The sequence below is a fragment of the Triticum aestivum genome, chromosome 7B, assembly GCF_018294505.1.
Source record: "Triticum aestivum cultivar Chinese Spring chromosome 7B, IWGSC CS RefSeq v2.1, whole genome shotgun sequence".
NCBI classification, from domain to species: Eukaryota; Viridiplantae; Streptophyta; class Magnoliopsida; order Poales; family Poaceae; genus Triticum; species Triticum aestivum.
Genome location: NC_057813.1, coordinates 529,667,552 through 529,691,798, shown reverse-complemented (window position 1 = coordinate 529,691,798; position 24,247 = coordinate 529,667,552). Strand labels below are relative to the sequence as shown.

Genomic DNA, 24,247 nt, shown 5'->3' with positions numbered 1-24,247 from the left:
GCAATCAAAGGATAGGTCTGACAAGAAAACGGCGAACAGAAAATGAGAGGCGGATAAAGCGGAAATTTCTTGTGAAGTGGTGGAGAGGAAAACGAGAGGCAAATGGTGAATAATATAAAGGGTTTTTATCACTTTTGCCACTAGTTGTGCCACTCTACTCACTTTTGCCACTAAAAGTTTTCATTACTCAAAAATGCCATTGTTCTGTTAGAAACTCACTAGTGATGTTGAGGCAGAAATTACTGCCGTCGACAGTGGTAACGTGAGAAAATGGCATTTCTGAGTGTGTTTCTAACGGAACAGTGGCATTTTTGAGTAATGAAAACTTTTAGTGGCAAAAGTGAGTAGTGTGGCACAACTAGTGGTAAAAGTGATAAAAACCCTAATATAAATTGCAAGGAGATGAGATTTGTGATTAGGAACCTAGTTATGTTGAAGATCCTCCCCGGCAATGGCGCCAGAAATTCCTTTTGATGTCGCTTGAATCTACGTCGGTATTTCCCCAAAGAGGAAGGGATGATGCAACACATCGGCGGTAGATATTTCCCTCAAATATGAAAACAAGGTTATCGAACTAGTAGGAGAACCAAGCAACACAACATAAACAGCCCCTGCACACAAATAACAACACCTCGCAACCCGACGTGTTAAAGGGGTTGTCAATTCCTTTCGGAGTACGACGCCTCAAGATAGGCAAAGGACGTGAGGTAAATTTGTAGTAAATTGATAGACTGAACGCCAAATTAAATAAATAAGAATAAATTGCAGCAAGGTATTTTTGTATTTTTGGTTTAATAGATTTGAAAATAAATGCAAGGGAAAAGTAGATCGCAAGGCAAATATATGAGAAAGAAGACTCGGGGCCGTAGGTTTCACTAGTGGCTTCTCTTGAGAAAGATAGCAAACGGTGGGTAAACAAATTACTGTTGGGAAATTAATAGAACTTCAAATAATCATGACGATATCCAGGCAATGATCATTACATAGGCATCATGTCCAAGATTAGTAGACCGACTCCTGCCTGCATCTACTACTATTACTCCACACATCGACCGCTATCCAACATGCATCTAGTGTATTAAGTTCATGGAAAAACGGAGTAATGCATTAAGAACGATGACATGATGTAGACGAGATCCGTTTATCTATTGCGGCAGATATAGATCTCATCTTTTTATCCTTGGTAGCAACGATACATACATGTTGCTTCCCTTTCTATCACTGGGATCAAGCACCGTAAGATCGAACCCACTACTGGGCACCTCTTCCCATTGCAAGATAAATAGATCAAGTTGGCCAAACAAAACCCAAATATCGAGGAAGAAATACGAGGCTATAAGAGATCACGCATATAAGAGATCAAAGAACTCAAATAACTTTCATGGATAAAAAAAGATATAACTGATCATAAACTCGAAGTTCATCAGATCCTAACAAACACACCGCAAAAAGGACTTACATCATATGGATCTCCAAGAGATCATTGTGTTGATAATCAAGAGAGAGAGAGGAACCATCTAGCTACTAACTACAGACCCGAAGGTCTACAAAGAACTACTCACACATAATTGGAGAGGCACCAATGGAAGGTGAACCCCTCCGTGATGGTGTCTAGATTGGATATGGTGGATTTGGACTCCGCGGCGGCTGGATGAATATTTCCTTGACTCCCCTAGGGTTTCTGGAATATTGGGGTATTTATAGAGCAAAGAGGCGGTCAGGGGGGGGTACCCGAGGTGGACACAACCCACCAGGGCGTGCCCTGGTGGGTTGTCCCCTCCTCGGGACTCCCCCCTGGTGCAACCAGGGCCCATCTTCCTTTTGGCCCATAAAAAATCATCATTAATTGGCGTGGCATTTGGACTCCGTCTGATATTGATTTCCTGCGATGTAAAAAACATGCAGAAACAGCAACTGGCACTTGGCACTATGTCAATAGGTTAGTACCAAAAAATGATATAAAATGATTATAAAACATCCAAGATTGATAATAAAACAGCATGGAATAATCAAAAATTATAGATACATTGGAGACGTATCACTGATGGGATTTTGGAATCAATTGATTGTGAATCATTTGATACTTGCAAACCATGCTTCATCAGCAAGATGACTAAAACTCCGTTCTCCGGAATAATGGAGCGAGCCAATGACTTATTGGAAATAATACACATACTGATGTATACAGTCCGATTAGTGTTGAGGCATGTGGCGGATATCGTTATTTTCTCACCTTCACTGATGATTTAAGTAGATATGGGTATATCTACTTGATGAAACACAAGTCTGAAGTATTTGAAAAGTTCAAAAAAATTCAGGGTGAAGTGGAGAATCATCGTAACAAGAAAATAAAGTTTCTACGATCTGATCACAGAGGCGAATATTTGGGTTATGAGTTTGGCCTTCATTTAAAACAATGTGGAATAGTTTCACAACTCACGCCACCTGGAACACCACAGCGTAATGGTGTGTCCGAACATCATAACCGTACTTTATTAGATATGGTGCGATCTATGATGTCTCTTACCGATTTACCACTATCATTTTGGGGTTATGCATTAGAGACAACCACATTCACGTTAAATAGGGCACCATCTAAATCCATTGAGACGACACCGTATGAACTGTGGTTTGGTAAGAAACCTAAGTTGTCGTTTCTTAAAATTTGGGGTTGCGACACTTATGTCAAAAGGCTTCAGCCTGATATGTTCGAACCCAAAACAGAGAAGTGCGTCTTCATAGGATACCCTAAAGAAACTATTGGGTACACCTTCTACCACAGATCCAAAGGCAAGATCTTTGTTGCTAAGAATGGGTCCTTTCTAGGAAAGGAGTTTCTCTCGAAAGAAGTGAGTGGGAGGATAGTAGAACTTGATGAGGTAATTGTACCTTCTCTCGAATTAGAGAGTAGCACATCAAAGAAAATCCGTTCCTGTGATGCCTACCCCAACTAGAGAGGAAGCTAATGATGATGATCATAAAACTTCGGATCAAGTTATTACTGGACTTCGTAGGTCGAACAAAGCACGTTCCGCACCAGAGTGGTACGGTAATCCTGTCCTGAAAGTCATGTTATTAGACCATGGCAAACCTACGAATTATGAAGAAGTTATGATGAGCCCAGATTCCGACAGATGGCTTGAGGCCATGAAATCTGAGATATGATCCATGTATGAGAACAAAGTGTGGACTTTGGTGGACTTTCCTGATGATCGGCAAGCCATAGAGAATAAATGGATATTCAAGAGGAAGACTGACGCTGACAATAATGTTACTGTCCACAAAGCTCGACTTGTCGCAAAAGGTTTTCGACGAGTTCAAGGAGTTGACTACGATGAGACTTTCTCACCCGTAGCGATGCTTAAGTCCGTCTAAATCATATTAGCAATTGCCACATTTTATGATTATAAAATCCGGCAAATGGATGTCAAAACTGCATTCCTTAATGGATATCTCAATGAAGAGTTGTATATGATGCAACCAGAAGGTTTTGTCGGTCCTAAAGGTGCCGACAAAGTGTGCAAGCTCTAGCAATCCATCTATGGACTGGTGCAAGCATCTCAGAGTTGGGATATACACTTTGATGAGGTGATCAAAACATATGGTTTTATACAGACTTACAGTGAAGCCTGTATTTACAAGAAAGTGAGTGGGAGCTCTGTAGCATTTCTGATATTATATGTGGATGACATATTGTTGATTGGAAATGATACATAATTTTTGGATAGCATAAAAGGATACTTGAATAAGAATTTTTCAATGAAAGACCTCGGTAAAGCTGATTACATATTGGGCATCAAGATCTATAGAGATAGATCAAGACGCTTGATAAGACTTTCAATGAGTACATACCTTGACAAGATTTTGAAGGAGTTCAAAATGGATCAGTCAAATAAGGAGTTCTTGCTTGTATTGTAAGGTGTGAAGCTGAGTAAAGACTCAAAACCCAACCATGGCAGAAGATAAAGAGAGAATGAAAGTCATTCCCTATGCCTCAGCCATAGGTTGTAAAAAGTATGCCATGCTATGTACCAAACCTGTTGTGTACCTTGCCATAAGTTTGGAAGGGGTACAATAGTGATCCAGGAATAGATCACTGGACAACGGTTAAAATTATCCTTATTTACCTAAAAGAGGACTAAGGAAATGTTTCTCGGTTATGGAGGTGATAAAGAGTTCGTCGTAGAGAGTTACGTCGATGCAAACTTTGACACTGATCTAGATGACTCTAAGTCTCAATCTAGATACGTATTGAATGTGGAAGCAATTAGCTAGAGTAGCTCCATGCAGAGCATTGTAGACATAAAAATTTGCAAAATACATACGGATCTGAATGTGGCAGACCCGTTGACTAAACTTCTCTCACAAGCAAAACATGATCACACCTTAGTACTCTTTGGGTGTTAAACACATAGCATTGTGAACTAGATTATTAACTCTAGTAAACCCTTTGGGCATTGGTCACATGGCGATGTGAACTATGGGTGTTAATCACATAAAGATGTGAACTATTGATGTTAAATCACATGGCGATGTGAACTAGATTATTGACTCTAGTGCAAGTGAGAGACTGAAGGAAATATGCCCTAGAGGCAATAATAAAGTTGTTATTTTATATTTCCTTATACCATGATAAATGATTATTATTCATGCTAGAATTGTATTAACCGGAAACTTGATACACGTGTGGATACATAGACAAAACACAGTGTCCCTAGTGAGCTCTACTAGACTAGCTCGTTAATCAAAGATGGTTAAGTTTCCTAACCATAGATATGTGTTGTCATTTGATGAACGCGATCACATCATTAAGGAGAATGATGTGATGGACAAGACCCATCCGTCAACATAGCATTATGATCGTTCAGTTTTATTGCTATTGCTTTCTTCATGTCAAATACATATTCCTCCGACTATGAGATTATGCAACTCCCGGATACCGGAGGAATGCCTTATGTGCTATCAAACGTCATAACGTAACTGGGTGATTATAAAGATGCTCTATAGGTATCTACGAAGGTGTTTGTTGGGTTGGCATAGATCAAGATTAGGATTTGTCACTCTGAGTATCGGAGAGGTATCTCTGGGGCCTCTCGGTAATGCACATCATAAGAAGCCTTGCAAGCAAAGTGAGTAATGAGTTAGTTGTAGGATGATGCATTACTGAACGAGTAAAGAGACTTGCCGGTAACGAGATTGAACTAGGTATCAAGATACCGACGATCGAATCTCGAGCAAGTAACATATCGATGGACAAAGGGAATAATGTATGATGTCATAATGGTTCGACCGATAAAGATCTTCGTAGGATACGTGGGAGCCAATATGAGCATCCAGGTTTCGCTATTGGTTATTGACCGGAGAGGTGTCTCGGTCATGTCTACATAGTTCTCGAACCCGTAGGGTCCGCACGCTTAACGTTCGATGACGATATTGTATTATATGAGTTATGTGATTTGGTGACCGAATGCTGTTCGGACTCCCAGATGAGATCACGGATACGACGAGGAGTATCGAAATGATTGAGAGGTAAATATTGATATATAGGATGATGATATTCGGACACCGGAAGTGTTTCGGAAAGCACCAGGTACTTATCAGGTCACCGGAAGGGGTTCCGGGCACCCCCGACAAAAGATATGGGCCTTATGGGCCAAGAGGGGAAATACACCAGCCACAAAGGGGCTGGTGCGCCCCCCATATGGGCTGGCCAATTTGGAGAAGGAAAGGGGAAGGAGGAAAGGAAAAAGGGAATAGGATTCTTCCTTCCCCTCTTCCATTCCTACCCTGAATAGGAATAGGAGAGGGGGGTGGCCGAATTGGGAGAGGACCCCAAGTAGGATTCCTCCTACTTGGGGCGCCCCCTTGGTTGCCTCTCCTCCCCTCCAACCTATATATATGTGGGGAAGGGGGCGCCTACAACACACAACATCAACTGTTAGCCGTGTGCGGCGCCCTCCTCAACAGTTTACACCCCGGTCATATTGTCGCGGTGCTTAGGCAAAGCCATGCGGGAATCACTTTACCATCACCGTCACCACGTCGTCGTGCTGAACACATCTACTTCCTCGACATCTTGTTGTATCAAGAGAGCGAAGAACGTCATCGAGCTGAAGTGTGTAGAACTCAGAGGTGTCGTACGTTCGGTACTTGATCGACCGGAGAAAGAAGAAGTTCGACTACATCAACCGCGTTGTCAAATACTTCCGCTTTCGGTCTACGAGGGTACGTAGACACACTCTCCCCATCTCGTTGCTATGCATCTTCTAGACAAATCTTGCGTGAACGTACATTTTTTAAAAAAATTGCATGCTATGTTCCCAACAAGTACAACCACCCAGCCATGTACTAATTTATTTGGGATCTTGATATTAATCAGTAGCAGTGAACAAGAGGCATCCGATTTTGCCTCTGAAATAGCAACCCAAGAACACACAACCCAGCCCACGCGGGTGGAAATGATGGATGGGACGGTCAGGAATAACCGAGACATGGATCCAACGGCCAAAAGAACACCATGCGTGAGAGGACTTGAATTAGTTTTTTTCTTAGGGGTGGACTTGAATTAGGTGCAGTTTCTACTATCCAAATTCTACATGGGCCGCAACGGACCAAACTCACCAGAGATCAGCCTGCCTACACCTCCTGCTGTTTGACCCTTTTCCAAACCCAAAGACAACTAGTACTAGCAGAGAGGGAGCTGTCCCGAATCCGTCGGTTACCACGACTGCCGCCGGCGATGGCTCCCTCCGCCGACGCCGCCGCGCCCGCCCCGACCCCTCCGCTGGCGCCCCTCATCGCCGCGCAGCTCAAGTTCCTCCTCACCAACTCCAGTCTTCCCATCAAGGTACCTAGGGTGCTCACGACTGCTCCACCATTCCGGTCCCTCCTCTCACCCGCCTCCCCGCGCTCGCTTGCAGGTGGTGCAGATCTGGTCCGGATGCAGCAAGGGCCGCTACGCTGATCGCTTCACCCTCGGCATCCCCTTCTGCCTCGACTACGTCTACTGTAACGCACCCCTACCCACCCGCTCGCTGTAATGGCCTAGGGTTCGGTGCTCAGGTTTTCGCGGCTCTGATATTGGTTTCGCAGGGGATTTCTTGTATAATGCGATGCACCCCAAGGTGGCGCCGGACGTCATATTCGGGCAGCGCGATGAGGGATTCCAGCCACTGGTCGATTATGATGAGTCCGGGAATGGGGGAAAGAGCTGCTTGGCACACTGGGATTACCGTGACCCCCGTGGCCTCCTCTGCCTCGTGGAGGAGCTCCGGTGATTTCTCTTTGCTTCTGTGGTTCTCTATGCTGTTATGTGATCATTAGTGTTATGTGTAATTGCTCTGCCTGCGTGTTAATTGGACTGGAGGCGGTATGAGTTGGGAGTTGCGTACATGGGAATAGGTTCCGATATGCAGGGGTGGATTCATCCATTTGACATTGGTGTGGTCTAGTTTGGAAAACTAAAATTTTGCACAACCTATGTCATACTTAACGAATTAATGTGCGCGTTCTTTTGTGTCGCTTCCTCTTCTCTCAAATGCATGTAAAGGTAATGGAATAATCATGGAAAACATAATGGCTGGCCCTTCTGTTTTTTCATATAGCAAAATGAGTCTAATATAATCTGACGGTACATGTGTCGTATGAACAGAAAATGTGCTCCATCCAGTCTATTCATTTTTAGAAGACGTTAACTTTATCGTTTGGTTCCTAATTATACAGATATATTTCGTCATTTACCTTTTGCACTTATTTATTTCATTCTCTCTGAAGCATTTATGCATAACATACAGGTGACCATCTTATTTCATTTTACTTGAAATAACTTAATGGAAGAAAAACTCAAATTAATAAAGTGTAAACACAAGGCCAGCAACTTGGTGATGATTAGGCTTGCACTTGGTTTGGCTAGGCATTTGTTGGGGCTGGGATATTGGTTAGAAATTCATCGAGTGAAGCTAGTGGTGGGTCCTCAACAAAAATCTGTACTGATATGTCACGAGGAATTAGGAGTGCCAGTGTAGTTGTTGGCTTGAAATAATGCTATCTTGAGATGAGCAGATTGTTGGTGCGCAGAGCATGCTTGAGATTGTACTGGTGCTTTTCGTGATGAACTCATTTCTAAGCTATTTGTGTTGGCTTAATTTTCTGCAGGTTATTATACATTGAGTACCAAAAGAAGCTGGTAGAGAAAGTGGATGATGCAAGACTGAAGTTTGAAATAAGCACAGTTCTTGCTAAGGAGGTAAATGTACCAAGTTTTCCCCTTTGGCCTTTCTGTGGCATTGATTGCTTATCTTATGAAGTAACTAGAAGGTATTCTTAATACGATTTGGTTTAAATATAGCGAGAAACATACATGCTCATGTGAATGAGTTGAAGATCGAGCCATTTGACTGGCTTATTACCAGTTTAGTTCTTCAGCTTGATTGTTGAAATCCATTTATCTGATAGATGACTTTTCCAATATTTGTGTTCAAACAACCAGGGGATTGAAGTCTCCTTGGTATCATCAACTGGTAGGGTAAGTTTACAGTCTCCACGGCCATTTTCTTCTCTGAAACTTGATTCCTTTTCTTATATTGTATTTTCATATTTCTTTGTAGTCAGATGAGGTGAAATTTGCTGTCCCGCTTCTGGATTTAGACCTCAAAATGATGGTGCCTGGATGTCCTTGGAAACTTCCCCAAAAGATCCATCTGCAGGTTAACCTCTAAAACCACTCCTTACATGTACACAAATGTGGACATGTAAAAATAGCTGCAACAATGCTAATGATGTTTCTAGAAAATGAGTAATGATGATGATAATTGAGAAATATTTATACCAGCAAAATTTCAGCTGCTTATGCCGATACTTGAAATTGTAACACTATAACCATGATAGTATGGGGTCGTAAGGCCTCATTGAGGTACCCCAGGAGTTCAGGACCTATGTGGGTGCGACGGCAGCCGCACCACTATGGCAGGGATGGAGACTGGCACTTGGTTAACTACTCCGTACTTTTGAAATAGACGCGCCTTGCTTCTTTCCCAGTCCCTTGCTAGCAAATCTGAAGGATACAAACAAACCACCTAATGATAGTAACTGCTCATAAGCTAGCTACTGACAATCCAGATCCCTAATTTAAAGTTTTGTCGTACTTCCTATTGCCCATTCGCCCGGCACATACATTACACTAGTTCATTTATTATTCTGGATTACTTGCCACATCTTTGTAACGAGGAGAGGGTGCATCTTCTCCAACCAAGATAACTGCATATGCATAGTAAACCATGTGAAGGTTGCAGTCATTGTTACCTAACACGGCAGTATGTACTGCTTAAGAATGTTCCAGCTATTGGATCTTACTACGATCAGAGCATTGTCATTATACAACATGCAAATGGCTCTGGGTATTTCCCTGTAAAAGAAAAGCATCAGGAGTTTCAGCAGTCAACAATCCCATTACTGCATAGATATATTCTCTTTCGCTCAAGTGGTGACTTGGAAGTATCTGATGAAATTGTCATGTGTCAAGGACTCAGTATGCAAACAATCTGACAGAACTCCCCAAAATACTTCCTAGATAGCAGACAAATCATGCTACACATAAATAACAAATATGTTTTACTGTTAGACATGGTCACCACTGCTAACTTTGTATGTTTTATAATTTGGATAATTTAATGGAATTTAGGGTTTTTGTCATGCATTTGATAATGGACAGCTCGGCTATTTTGCAGGCCATATTTCCGGTTAGCAGTAGTTACCTCTCTGTTCCTTCTGCACCAGGACTGAAACTAACCTCAACTCCTGATTTGAAGTCATTTTTCTCTGTGGATGGTGTTAAGCTCCCTGCATGGGTAGATGGGATGTAAGTCAACTTGCCAGACTTCCAAATGAGTATGGTTAAATGAAGATTATCTCTTGTTGCATGTTATATGCCAAAACAGACCAGACCTGTGTGATATAATCTTCTGCAGAACATTTTCACCAAAAGAAACAGCATCACTTTGTCACTGATGATCTCCTCTTTGTCTAATTATGTAAAGGTGCATGGCTGAGTATGTTCCCACTTTAGAAGAAGACCTTAAATTGCAGGTAATTATTGTTGCATTTTACCAGTATTTGTCCTGATCTGACTGTATTCTCACCATTGGTGTTGTTATTTTGCTATATCTTCTGTTGTGATGTCAACTCCATTCATATTAAACGTGATATGTTAGTTAGGGATTGCGCAAGGGTTACTACTTCTGTCACATTAAAGCTGTGAGCATTTCTGTGCTCAAGATTTCATTATGGATGTGTCATTCCGAAAATGGGGCCAAGAACAGAAAAATGTAACTAGGAAAGGACATAGTAGGTTTTACGATATTGTTGACATCGTAGCTGTAAGCAGGAGACCTTTTGCCGTGTTGTAGCTTTTGCATTTTGACCTTTATTAGTAGACCTGTTTGGACGTATAAGCACGTAAGTTGTTAAATCCACTGGAAACTGAAATTTCACTATGGCTGAAGCATCTAATTGGTTAAACAAGGTATCAATTTTAGAATACCATTAATGGCACTGTTGGATTTTACAAGCTTATGTTTCTGAATTATATTGAAGGTCGTGGATGCATCAGCTTCAATCGGTTGCAGGAGACGATTCATTGAGGCCCTAGCTCCTGCTTTCGGGAGACCATTGGAGGCTGATCCGGTACTTGCTTCTCACTGTTTTCTTATGTTATTGTGGTTTTTGCCATGTCGTTTAACAACTCTGTCTATGTATCAGATTTTTTGCAGGAAAGCCACAGTTCTTTCCATTTCGGGGATTTTCACATTTCTGGTATGTCATTAAATGCGTGAATCTAGTTTTTTTTTTCATTTTCTCCACTGCGTGGAGCTAATCAATAAATAAAAGAACACATATAGTTCATTACCTTCCTACCAAGAGACTGAGCGAATGTTAGGACTGTTGGCCACTCAAGCTGTGCGGGTTGCTGGCCCAGGATTGACCCTCCATGGTTGCATTTCACCACCCTTATTTAAAAAGTGCCAAGGGGATTCTCCTGTAATATATAAGGGCAGCGTTAGCATGTTGGACAAAGTGACCTGAACTCTGCCGTGTTTCCACCTGTCCGCGCCTGTTCCTGCTGCCCACCCTTTTCCACCGCGATTTCCCGCCGCCGCCGGTGCCTTTTTTCCGCCGCTCACGGCTATAAAAGCCGTCTAGCGACTCCTCTATCTCCACTCCTCTCTCCGCTTCTCCCCCTCCCTTCCCCAGATCTGCCTGTGCCCTTTCTTCTGCCAATGCCATGCTGCGTCGCCACACCATCGGGAGCAGGGCCGCCGCGTGGCCTCCAAAAAGGATGATGCCGCCTATGAGGCGCAAGTTGCCGCCATCAGCGAGATGGTTGACATCGAGATGCTTAAGTCGGACGATGAGGATCCCGTCATCCCGCGCATGCTCGTTGGACTCTTCCGCAAGAGGGCCGCCCGCCGCGTCAACATTGTGCCATGGACGCGCCAGCGTCGCACCCTCGCTTGTAGGGAGGCTTGGAACGCCCGCATTACTGCCTACCTTGCCCGCCCAGCCCCAGTCTTCAATGAGAACACGGCCTGGGCGAAGTTTGACAAAGCCATGGCAGAATCGGCAGAGATGGACGCCAAGAGGGAGTGCGCCATCTGGGAATGAGCTGCTGCTCCTGATGTCGAGGAGAGCGCCTGGTTGGCATAGGAGTCGGACGCCCGCGACTCAAAGGCCACAGCCAGCATCTGCAAGTCCTGCGCTGGCTTGTCCCGCGGCATCTACTTTAGTTTACTAATTTAGTTGTGTTGGAAATGTCGTCCCCTTCTCTAAAATGTCGCTAAAGTGACTAATCTTACCCCTGGATATGTACAATTTCACTAAAGCAACTAATTTTGTCCCCATATATAAATGAACTATCACTTTGCAATGTCGTTCCAAGTGTTTGATGTTTATCTGACTGAAGTTTGGTTAAAAATCTATGCTAAATAGAAGCAGTTTTTTTTTAGTTGTTGCAAACAAAAAAAGGAAATGAAAGGGAAAAATTATGGAGGCTGCATTTTGGAGAATCTGAGTCTGCACGTAGGCTTGGCAGCCTCCCAAAAATTATGGAGTGGGCTCCAAAACCATTTTGGAGGCTGTCGAAGTGGCGAATCTGCTAGATTGCTCTAAGTCTCAGGGGCTTCCCCTCGTGTCGTAAATACTTTCCTTGCCCTTTTGCCAAATAAGCCTTCTTCTTTTTTGTTCTGGATATGTATTTTGTATTTGCATACAGCTGTCTGCAATTCTGTGTGGGGGCTGCTAGTAGCGGGGAGACCTGCCCTTGTGCGCTCTGGTACCTGTGTCATCTGAGCTCTGTGACCCATCCCCCTTTCTGGTGGCCAGCAGGCGGTGCCACCATCACTTGAGGCAACATGGAAAATGTAAAAGAAAACAAAATCCAACTTAACTGAAAGCATACAGATGACCAACTTTTAACCCAAACAGTCAAATCCGAACTTCTGAATCTAATTACCAACTCTTAACTCATCGAATCACAAGATTCAACTCACAAACCAAACTTCCTACTCAATCAAAATGAACATTGAACTCATAAATTGCTAGCGGTACATTTTAAAAATTGCGTAGCACGTTGAACCACAACCACATCCATTTCTTGTACCAGAAACGATGAAACACACTAGAGCATGGAATGCTTTTTATCCATTTCTCCTACTTTGCGTATGCTATCATTTCTAGCATTTACCGTTCAAGTTCACTATCCGAATGAGGGAGTTTATTATACTGCTTGTTGCTGTAGTGTTTGTCATTTGATGGTAGTGACATGACTGACATGTGGCACTCATGTCACCAGAACCACTAGGGAAACCACCCAAGTGTGAAAAGCACGGTTTAGTAGCTTGATGTTGCAGTTCAAACGGTTTTATAGTTGAAGATCGAAAAGTGAACTTTTGCCAGAGTTCACAGTCGAATAGTAGACTTTTTTCCTAGTAAGAATGCTCTCTATGAATTATTATTGTCTTGGCATTTGGCACCATATCTTTTGATTCTTTAGTCTCATATATACTTGTGTCTGTGGATTATCCACTAACCAGTATTGACTTTTGGCGCAATGTGATGTTGCAGGTTCACTTTGTCATCCCCCTTCAATTCCCCCAACAACAGCCTATCCTGACTTTGCAGAGTTGTCAGGTATATTTATTTGGGTACTGGTTATTTGCGGTATACATGTTTTCTGGTTGTTTCTGATGTAGATGCTTGATCAAAGGTCTTGCAGTGCAGTCGTTGTTTCTCTAATATAGATTCGGATGATTGGTGGTAGTGACCTCTGGTGGCACTAACCTTCTCATTTCTGATTCCTCTGCAGCACTGTAATTCCCAAGGTATACCTATCACGTCATCTCCAAACAACAGCTATCCATGGAGTCCTAGATGGGAAGTAACGGAAATGGTGGATCGCATCTAGTAAGTCTTGCATTCTACCTGTCTTGCATCTGCAATGATTTGTAGAATCTTATTTGATATTTCCTTGACAAATTTACAGCGACTATCTGGCTGACGAGTGCCAGAATTTCAAGAAGTTATGCAGTGATGGTTTCCCCCAAGCAAAGTAGCTAAGGAGGTAATGTTCTGGAGAACGAACTTGCCTCTATGGTTTCCCTCAAACAGAGTAGCTAAGGATGTAACGTTGTGAAGAACAGACTCTTCCTCTAGGTGATTTTTAGTCGTGCTTCTTTCGCTGCGGAAGTGCAACTACTGATTGATTGTTGTCATCTCTGTCTAGGGAGCATCTCTACCCTTTTGGCTGCCCGTAAGCTGTAGTCCTCGACTATTTGTGTGACGAGCAAGGAGCAAGGAAGCAGCCTGACCAGGCAGTAGAATCAGTCCATAGGGCAAGAGAGTGCTTCTATTTGGCAAGTAAATTGTGTACAATAGAGCGTTGTTGGTTTGTTGATGCCACCCCTGCTGGTCATGGTGGTTTTGGGGGAGAAATGGCGATTCAGTTCTTCCTGTCTTGGGAGTTGTGTACATATGGATATTGGTCGTTGAATTCTCTCCAGTGTAAAGTCTGCTGCATGTGACAGTCGGGGTATGAACTGTTTCGTTCTTGAACATCTATGGTAACTCGGGCGCCAAGTCGAAGAAATCAGCTGTTTTTTTCTCGTCAGGTACTTGTCTGCATAAATATTCTCGCACCGGTGCCCTTGCCCGTCGGAGGAGAGGAAGTAGTAGTATGAATTCGTCAGTTTACTTCCACTGGCAACGTTGTTTCGATATTAGATTAGATTATTTCAGGAGTAAAATGCATCATTGCTCCTTAAACTTGCTGACTAGGTCCAAAACAGTCCTCGAACTTAGAAAGTGTGCCAATACAGTCCCAGTACTTGCTAATACGGTGTCAATATGGTCCTCAAACTTGTTGCGCAGGTCCTGGCATACGGTCGTGTATATAGCAGCTGTAACGCACGTGCCTTCTAACCATCACAAATGATGCAGGTCCGTACAAAATTAGAGGCCAACATTTACATATAACCTTTCTCAATGCAGGCTGGTGCCAAATTAGAGGCCCATATGTATAGAAGGTATGGAGCATATCCATGCAAACGACAGTACAGTAAGACCATCTACATGCGGAACTCTCAAACCCACCGCATACGTTCGGGCGGGCCGCGCGGTCACTGTCTGTTCACGATTTTTTATCCAGACGGGCCTCTCAAACGGCCCTTAAACGCCCGGGCTGACCGGCACTCTCCATATCCAGCCCAAATAGGGGGCGGATATGGGGTTGCCCGGGCACGCCCGCTACGTCGGACCCGGCCCATGCTGGCCCATCCGACCCACATAAATTTCTTCCCATCTGCTTGGTGGACCAAACCCTAGCCACTTCACTCCCCTCCCCTTCAATCCCCTCCGTCATCCAAGCTCATCTTCGGCTCCTTTCGGCCGTCACTGGCATGGCGGGCAGCGGATCCGAATCTTTCAGCTCCAGATCCGTCAACCCCAAGCTCATCTCACATGTCCCCGAGGAGGAGATAGACATCCGGCTTGCACTCCGCCGCGCCTGGGAGGAGGCCCGTACACGGCTGCGCTCGGACTACATCCGTCGGGAATCCATTGCGTCCGCCCAAATGATGCATGGATCCGGCGCTAGGTCAACCGTAGCTGCTTGTCTGGAGGCCGTGCGGTCCGTCTGTCGTCCAAACGCTGCATTCTCCGGCGCCCCGTATGGGGCATCAGTCCGGGCGACGTAACCGCATCATGGTGGACGTCGGTGGCTCGTCCCCCTACGGATCCGTCATTGATCTGACGTCCATCGGGATCGTTCGGGTTCCGAGCTCCGATAAGGAAGAGTAGGGCATGGGAGATGGTGACGCCTCGAGTCCCGTGAGTCGGCTCGTGTCCCATGCCCTATCCTACCTTGCCTGCGACCGGACCAACACTCTGAGGAGCGCAGCCGGCCGCCGGACATGGCTAGCACGGAGCCGGACGAGCGGGCAGCGCAACCGGACGAGCTCCTCCTAGATTAGGTTTCACGTTGCATGTAGTAATATGGATTTGAGGTTTGTAATGTGAGGTATCCGGATGTGGAATGCATTTTTTGAGGTGTGACCAGTCACTGTCTGCAGACGTACCCGGGCGCGTCCGCGGGCATTTGTGAGGTTGGATTTGTCAAGTCCAGTTGTAGATGCTCTAATGTAGTTGTAGTGTCTGCACATTATTCAAAACCCAAACATGCTGATTGATCTGGACATATGTGTGATGCATACGTGCTACTAATCTACGTCATGCATGCGTAGTGAGGATGTTCTACAAACCAGAGATACGGCGGACGACGTCGCCGTTGGCGGCTGCATGCGTTCTTTCACCGTCTCGCCGGTGGCAGAGAATACTAGGACGACGCCGATCCATGGTCGCCAGTCGGTGACGGGCAGAAATTAAAAATCTTATTCCTTCGTCCTAAATTTTTTGTCTTAGATTTATCTAAATACAAATGTATCTAATATTAATATATGTCTTGATACATACATATTTAAAGAAATTTAAGAGAAGAATTTCGGGATGGAGGGAATAGATTATAAAGACTAATATGTGTCTTGATACATACATATTTAAAGAAATCTAGGACAAGAATTTCGGGACGGCGGCGGCTCCCTGAAGATGGAATAAAGGTCTCCCCGCATATCCTCCGTTCCAGCGGTGCGTCTAGCATCGTTGGTGGGCGTGTGGAGGTGTGTCTCCGGCAGATCTATCTTTGGTGGATTTGCTTGGATCTCGTCGTTGTTCGTCTACGTTCGTGTGTCTTCGGTTTGGATCCTTCCGATCTACGTTATTTTTCATCGGCGGCGGTTGCTGTTCTGGGGTGCTGGTCCTATGGGGCCTTAGCACGATGACTTCCTGACTGTCTACTACAACAAGTTGTGCCCGGCTCCGACGATGGAGGGGCGATGACGGCGGCGCGCCTTCGGCTTGCTTCGGTGCTTGTAATCGTCGCTAGGTGGTCTACGAATCTGGATGTAATTTTTATTTCTGGAATTCGTTGTACTGCCATGATTGAAGATGAATAGATTGAAAGTTTTTCCCAAAAAAATAAAAAATAAAGACTGCACCCCTATTTGAACAGGACCTAGGGCAGTATGTGTTAGTTCGACCGTGCGCAGCCGCTTTTGGCCCCACAACCGCTAGGTCGCAGGTTTGATTCTCCCTCCCACGTTTAACATTTTATTTTTGAATTTTTTTTACAGGTGGGCCCACGTAAAACCCTGACGTGGCACGTCTATTACGCTGTTGTATACGCGAATCGTATGCGTGACCGTATGCCAGGACCGGTGCAACGAGTTTGAGGACCATATTGACACTGTATTGGCAAGTATTGGGACCGTACTGATGCACTTTCTGAGTTTGAGGACCGTTTTGGACCTAGCCAGCAAGTTCGGGGAGCAATGATGCATTTTACTCTTATTTCAGTCAACTTTTTAAGGAGGTAACCATCACTGGTTACCGTTGATTGCAGCCCGTAATTTGGAGACGAGTTGGTCTAGTGGTTTGTGTCGCAGGTGTTTTTATATTTGGCGGTTTACTCGATTAAAATGAAAATTTATGAACATTGCGTGAATAGGTCCAAAAAGAAAATGTTACCATACCCTCTGACCCTCTATTCACAAATATAAGATGCTAATATTTCCATATAGACTACATGCGGACTGCAATGAGTGAAAGTTAGAACATCTTATTTTTTATGAATTGTATACGAACAACGCGACAAACACTAAACGAATTTCAGACGACGCAACATATCAAGCTGTTCATGCCAGTGGGGATGTTACTGTATACTAGGAACTAGTGGCGATGTTATTGTATACTAGGAAGCAGTGGCGAGTCCAAGACTACTATCTCTAAGAAGAAGTTCAACAAGGTTGAGCTAGAGTGCTACGCCTGTGGGAAGCCCGGACACTTTTCCAAAGAATGCCCTGAACGTGCAGACCTCAGAGGGAAAACGAGCTTCAAGACTGTCAACATGGTGACCGCTAGCAATACTGATGGGTATGGAAATTTACCTATTATGCTTTCAGTATTTCAACCATCTTCGTGGTGGATTGATTCGGATGCAAAGGTTCATGTGTGTGTTGACGCCTCCCTGTTTACTTCTTATCAGGTCGCAAGGTATTCTTCCGTCCTAATGGGGAATGGGTCGCATGCTTCTGTTCGTGGCATTGGCACGGTGGATCTAAAGTTTACTTCGGGAAAGATCGTGCAACTAAGGAACGTGCAGCATGTCCCTACTATGAACAAGAATCTAGTTAGCGTCTCCCTTCTATGTCTGAGATGGGTTTAAGGTAGTTTTAGAGTCGAATAAAGTAATCGTGTCAAGATTTGGACAATTTATAGGAAAAGGCTATGAGTGTGGAGGCTTGTTGTCGAAGTAATGGGCCATGGGTAGCCTCACCCAGGTCCCAGGATTTATCAAGACTTTGGGTCAGCTCCGCCTAGCTGGGCCCCAAGCTGAAGCTCCGCCCTCCGGGGGCCGGCTAGCTCGGCGGCCGGCCACCAGAGGGCGGCCAACCACTAGCCTACGGCGCTACGAGCGACCGGCTCCAGCCCGCCGGCCTCCAGAGAGGGCGGCATCAGGCAGGCGGCCACCTCGCGGCCTCAGAGCATCCGGGCCCCCATCGAGAGTACAAGATAGAGCGTGGCTACAGTGAAGCCTCTCGCCCCCGAATCCCGGGATGGGCATGGCTACAGTGCCCCGTACAAGCGGAGATCTCCGCGCGGCGTGGTACTATGCCATGCCCCCCACCCCCCCCCCCCCCGACGTCACTCCGAGCAGGCGGAACCCTGTTCCCCACAACGGCCTGCCGGTACGGCCTGCCAGCCGCGGGCCCTATCAGGCAGTGACGCCGCAGAAGACGGCGGATGCCTAGCCAGTCGGGCTTGGGGAGGGCCGGCCTCCAGCAGGCGGCTGTCCCTCGCCCCGAGGCAAGCGAGCCATTAACCTGATGAGACCAGGTGTGGCTACAGTAACCTCCCGCCAGGCGGCGGGACTGTAGCCACGATGAGATGACTAAGCCCTCGTCATAGACGGCACGACTACAGTAAGCAGCCACCAACCAGTCGGCGGGCCCCACTAGACGGCGGGGCCCAGTAGTCGGCGGAGGAGCCGGAGGCTGGAGACGCTGACAGACGGGCCCCAGCAGCCGGCCCGATTACCATTGTACCTCTGGGGGGCAGGCCTATATAAGCCCCCAGGCCACCCATGCAAAGGGTTCCGCCCCTGATAGAACTAGCCATTTCCCTTAGAGCAGGAGAGAGCTAGCCCTGCCTCCTCCTACCTCTAGACACAGCTCAAGGAGCACCTTGTATCACTAGTGCCTTAGTGATCATGCGGAGACTCCGTAGAGCAGGAGTAAGGGTATTATCTCCATGGAGAGGCCCCAACCTGGGTAAAGTTTGCCGGCGTACGTGTCTACGCCTTATCCCGCTTCCAGGCACCGGCGATGTTCTACTCGCTCCCACCATGATAAGCCATCCTTTGGCATATGTCGCACCCAACCCTCGACATTTGGCGCCCACCATGGGGCGAGGTGCACCTTCTCCCGGAGATCTGCTCTGGACGGGAACTTTGTTCCTTCCTGGCGAACGAAGCCAACCCAGCACGCCCGACGGCGTCAGCCTCGACGCGCTGAACGGCACAGAGATTGCCTGCGCGGCGAGCTGCCTCGCCGACCTTGTCGGCGAGATCCACCTCTCTGACGAGCCGGCCTCCGACGCGGGCACCGGCTGCCCTGAGAGCCGCCTCGTCAGCCTCCTCGACCAGCTCCACGTCACCAGCGAGCCTGCTGTGGACTTGAAGTCCGTTGGCTCCACCGACCCGATGATCGTCGACTCCGACACGGCGTCGTTTGACGCGTTCCCCACCAACGTGGTGGTCTACGACGAGCCGCCTCCTCGCGAGCACAGCGGTGGGAGCACCGTCATGGAGGTGCTCGTCATTCACAGCGGCGAGCACTCGAACGGACGCGCTCGAGACCCACTTGACGCGGCTCTGCGAGACCTGTCAGCGCCTATCCCAGAAGGCGCAGATGCCGAGGTGCTGGAGGCACGCCGCGTCCGGCTTCTCGAGAGCGCTGGCCGACTGGCCAGCGTGCGACGCCTCTCGGACGCTTACCGGCGCGAGATGGATCGGGCCGTTGGCGGCACACCGACTCCTGAGGGGCCTAGCCGCCTCGGCACGGTCCGGCAGCGTGGCGCGACCGTCGCCAGCATGTTCGGGGCAGAATGCCCCGTCTACGCCACGCCTGCTGAGAACATCCGGGCCGCCCAGGCGGTGACGGATGAGCTGGACAAATACGACGGCGACGAGCGCTGCCACATGACGGAGCGAGTCCAGCAGCTCCTAGACGCGGCTGTCGCACAGCATGAAGCCGGTTGCCGTGCTGAAATGCCCGCCCAGCGGAACGAAGAGCCGCCCCTTCGCCAAGATCACGGCGCAACGTTCCGGACGCCGACTGGCGGCGCCCGTGGAAGAAGAGGCGACATGCCGGCTGCCAGCCGCAGCCGGACACGCCTTTACATCGAGCGAGACGAGGACGGCCTCCCTCGAGCGGTAGAGCGGCGAGGCGATCTGCCCCCCCCCCTCCGCCTCGTGGAGTAAGGCACCCCACTCCGCCGCCTGTCACACACCCGACACTCGATGACCGCCTTGGCCGCCGAGAGGGAGTCGGAGAAAACGACGCCCGCCATCGAATCGATCATCTCAACCGATCCTTGGCGATAGAAGAAGAAGACGCGCTGGGCCCGCCCTGTTTCGGCCCGCGAATCCGAGACGAGCCCTTCCCCAAAGGATTCACCCTCCCGCGAGATACGCCCAAATACACCGGCTCCGTGAAGCCGGAGGACTGGCTGGTCGACTACTCGACAACTGTCAGCATAGCAAACGGCAACAAGCGTGTCGCCGTGAAGTACGTCCCACTCATGCTTCAGGGCACGGCCCGGACATGGCTCAACAGCCTGAAGCCCCGCAGCATCAACAGTTGGGTTGATTTCACCGATGCCTTTGTCCGCAACTTTACCAGCACTTACAAGCGGCCTCCCAAGCCCCGACAGCTCTCCTTGTGCGTCCAAGGGCCCAGTGAATCGACTCGCGACTACCTCACGCGCTGGGCCGAGATGCGAAACTCCTGCGAAGGCGTGCACGACATGCAGGCAATCGAGTACTTCACCGCCGGGTGCCGAGAGGGCACCCTCCTCAAGCATCGGCTCCTCTGCAATGAGCCTGCGATGCTCGACGAGCTGCTGATCATCGCCGACAAGCACGCCACGACTGACTCCTCCATGAAGGCGGAAATCTTAGTAGATGCGTCCGGCAAGGTGGCACCTCAGGCCCCTCGGACTCCGGCTGGTGAGACCAATCGGCGACAGCAACCAAGTGACAACAAGCGGAAGGCCACTCAGCCGGCTTCCACCATCCGGCAAGTGGCGACAGTCGAGGATCAGCAGCTGGAGGGGCAGCCTGCACCCAAGCGGCAGAAGGGCGGAAAGACCAACTGGTTGCCCGCCTTCTCTTATGAGCAGACCCTCGATGCACCCTGCAAATTCCACAATGGCGTGAAGCCGTCCAACCACACCACTCGGAAGTGTCATTGGATCACCAGGATTGTTAAGGGAGATGGCCTCCTACCTCCTCCGCCTGCCGGCCCGCCGCCTCCTCAGCCCCAGCAGCCGGCGGCCCGGCCAGTCGACGCCATACAAGACGAGTATCCAGAAGAGCATGGAGCCTATGTTGTGTTCACCAGTGTGGCTGATGACAGACGTAGCATACGGTAGCAACAGCAAGAAGTGCAGGCAGTAGCCTCAAGTACTCCAGAATTCATGCATTGGTCCGAGAAGCCTATCAGTTGGAGCAGGGCCGACCACCCGGAGGTGATGCCTTCCCCAGGTTCATATGCCCTGGTCCTAGATGCTACCTTTGCAACAGAGAGGCGGGCAGCACGCTTCTCCAGAATCCTGATAGATGGCGGCAGCAACATCAATATCCTGTACCGTAACACAATGGAGAAGTTGGGAATCAAGCAGAAGCAGCTCATCCCCAGTCGGACTGTATTCCATGGCATAGTCCCTGGCCTTTCCTGCTCACTAATCGGCAAAATCCAAATTGATGTTCTCTTCAGATACAATTTTTGCCGAGAGCGAGTGTGGTTTGAACTTTGAAGTGGTGGACCTCGAAAGCCCCTACCATGCGTTACTTGGCAGACCAGCTCTGGCCAAGTTCATGGCGGTCCCCCACTATGCTTACCTCAAGATGAAGATGCCGAGTACCAAGGGGATCCTGACCGTAGTCAGAGACTACAAGAAGTCGGTCGCTTGCGCCGCAGATAGTAGCCGGCTGGCCAAGTCCCTCGTGATTGCAGCTGAGAAACGGCTCCTTGACCGGGTGGTGGCGTTGGCTGGTAAGAAGCCGGAAATGTCACCCATCCCCAAGGAGTCGAAGGTTGAGGGCTCGTTCAAGCCGGCCAAGGAAACGAAGAAGATACCCTTGGACCCGGAGCACCCGGAGAGGCACGCTGTCGTAGGTACAAACCTTGACAGCAAATAGGAAAGCGAGCTCGTCGATCTCCTCCATGAGAATCGGGACATCTTTGCATGGTCTCCCAAAGACATGCCGGGTGTTCCGATAGATTTCGCCGAGCACAAAATACACGTCCGATCTGACGCCAAGCCGGTCAGGCAGCCCCTGCGCCGCCTGTCGGAAGAGAAGAGAAGATTTTTGGAGAAGAGATAGCCCGGCTTCTAGCAGCCGGATTCATCATGGAAGTATTCTTCCCCGAGTGGCTGGCCAACCTAGTCCTAGTGTTGAAGAAGAATAAGCAGTGGCGCATGTGCATTGACTATACCAGTCTCAACAAAGCTTGCCCCAAAGATCCCTTTGCCCTACGAAGAATTGACCAAGTGATAGACTCCACAGCCGGATGCGAGCCGTTGAGCTTCTTGGATGCATACTCAGGATACCACCAGATAAAGTTGAACCCGGCCGACAGGCTGAAGACCGCCTTCATCACGCCATTTGGAGCCTTCTGCTACCTGACCATGACGTTCGCCTTGAGAAACGCCGGCGCCACATTTCAGCGTTGCATGCAGAAGTGCCTCCTCAAGCAACTCGGCAGAAATGCTCACGTCTATGTGGATGATGTGGTGGTGAAGACGGAGAAGCGAGGCACGCTGTTAGAAGATCTCAAAGAAACCTTCGAGAACCTGCGCCGATTCCAGATCATGCTCAACCCGAAGAAGTGCGTCTTTGGAGTGCCAGTCGGCCAGTTTCTTGGCTTCCTGGTCTTGGAGCGCGGCATAGAGTGCAACCCTGTGAAGATCAAGGCCATTGAGAGGATGAAGGTGCCCACCCGACTGCTGGACGTGCAGAAATTTACCGGCTGCTTGGCATCAATTAGCCGTTTCATCAGTCGGCTGGGCGAGAAGGCTCTTCCCCTGTACCAGCTCATGAAGAAGACCACTTTTTTCGAGTGGAACGACAAGGCGGGCGAGGCTTTTCTCCAACTCAAGAAGATGCTGGCAACCCCGCCTATCCTGGCGGCTCCGACTAAGAAGGAACCCATGCTCCTCTACATCACAGCCACCAGCCAGGTTGTCAGCACAGTCATTATGGTAGAATGCAAGGAGGAGGACAGAGCATTGCCGGTCCAGAGACCGGTGTATTACTTGAGCGAAGTACTGTCTGGCTCCAAGCAAAACTACCCACATTATCAGAAGATGTGCTATGGTGTGCACTTTGCCGCCAAGAAGCTGAAGCCTTACTTTCAAGAGCACCCAATAACCGTCGTCTGCACGGCTCCGCTTGCCGAGATCATTGGAAGCCGGGATGCTTCTAGCCGAGTGGCCAAGTGGGCCATTGATCTGGCCCCCTACACCATCTACTACCAGCCTCACACCACCATCAAGTCACAGGTGTTGGCCGACTTCCTCGTCGACTGGGCTGAGACCCAGTACTTGCCGCCAGCACTAGACTCCACCCATTGGCGGATGCACTTTGATGGTTCAAAAATGCGCACCAGTCTGGGAGCCGGCATCGTCCTCACCTCTCCCAAGGGCGACAAGCTCAAATATGTGTTGCAAGTCCACTTTGCCGCCTCCAACAATGTAGCAGAATATGAGGCACTCATACATGGACTCCGGCTTGCCAAGGAACTCGGCATTCGCCGGATCTTATGCTATGGTGACTCCGACTTGGTGGTCCAGCAGTCGTCAGGTGACTGGGATGCCAAGGATGCAAATATGGCAAGCTACCGCTTCCTCGTGCAGCAACTCAGTGGATACTTTGACAGGTGCGAGTTTCTCCATGTGCCAAGAAATGGCAATGAACAAGCAGATGCCTTGGCACGGATTGGCTCCACCCAACAAGCAATACCAGCTGGCGTCGCCCTACGCCGCCTTCTCAAGCCATCCGTCAAGCCGTCCCCAGAATTAGATTCCATCTTCGTGCCAGCCTTTCCCAAAGCAGTCCGATACGACTTGAGGATCCCAGAAGCCGGCATGGGGACTTCGGCAACCGGCTTGGGGACTGCTGCAGTTGCACCCGGCTCGGGGACTCCAGAACCCGGCCCGGGGACTTCAGCAGTCTGCCCGGGGACTTCTTCAACTCAGCAGGCGGAAGCAGGTGCCAACCCGCCACCTCCCGGCCCAACCACCCTCATACAAGTTGCAGTTGTGGCAGTAGAAGAAATAGCAGCACCGTCCTGGGCTCAGCCAA

At 48.3% G+C, this 24,247-nt stretch overlaps 1 protein-coding gene across 2 annotated transcripts; it reads left to right on the top strand.

The window, feature by feature from the left end:
* Positions 1-6,586: 6,586 nt before the first annotated feature.
* On the top strand, positions 6,587-14,158 carry LOC123157368 (BRISC and BRCA1-A complex member 2). Of its 2 annotated transcripts, XM_044575632.1 has the most exons (14): positions 6,588-6,847; positions 6,921-7,008; positions 7,093-7,273; positions 8,155-8,245; positions 8,489-8,524; positions 8,607-8,705; positions 9,726-9,856; positions 10,035-10,083; positions 10,591-10,680; positions 10,756-10,809; positions 13,117-13,182; positions 13,358-13,455; positions 13,535-13,612; positions 13,775-14,158. In XM_044575632.1, exons 1-13 carry the CDS (start codon positions 6,740-6,742, stop codon positions 13,602-13,604), a joined length of 1,161 nt encoding a protein of 386 aa, XP_044431567.1. In that variant the 5' UTR covers positions 6,588-6,739; the 3' UTR covers positions 13,605-13,612; positions 13,775-14,158. The 2 variants fall into 2 exon arrangements, with proteins under 2 accessions (XP_044431566.1, XP_044431567.1); XM_044575631.1 differs by having other exon boundaries at positions 6,587-6,847; positions 10,591-10,809.
* Positions 14,159-24,247: the final 10,089 nt, after the last annotated feature.

What these genes read in the sequence shown, in the direction of transcription:
- LOC123157368 (XM_044575631.1), top strand. Translation starts at nt 6,740, where the DNA reads ATGGCTCCCTCCGCCGACGCCGCCGCGCCCGCCCCGACCCCTCCGCTG. An exon ending in ACTCCAGTCTTCCCATCAAG is followed by an intron (nt 6,848 to 6,920) that starts GTACCTAGGGTG and finishes GCTCGCTTGCAG; the next exon opens with GTGGTGCAGATCTGGTCCGG. An exon ending in TGCCTCGTGGAGGAGCTCCG is followed by an intron (nt 7,274 to 8,154) that starts GTGATTTCTCTT and finishes AATTTTCTGCAG; the next exon opens with GTTATTATACATTGAGTACC.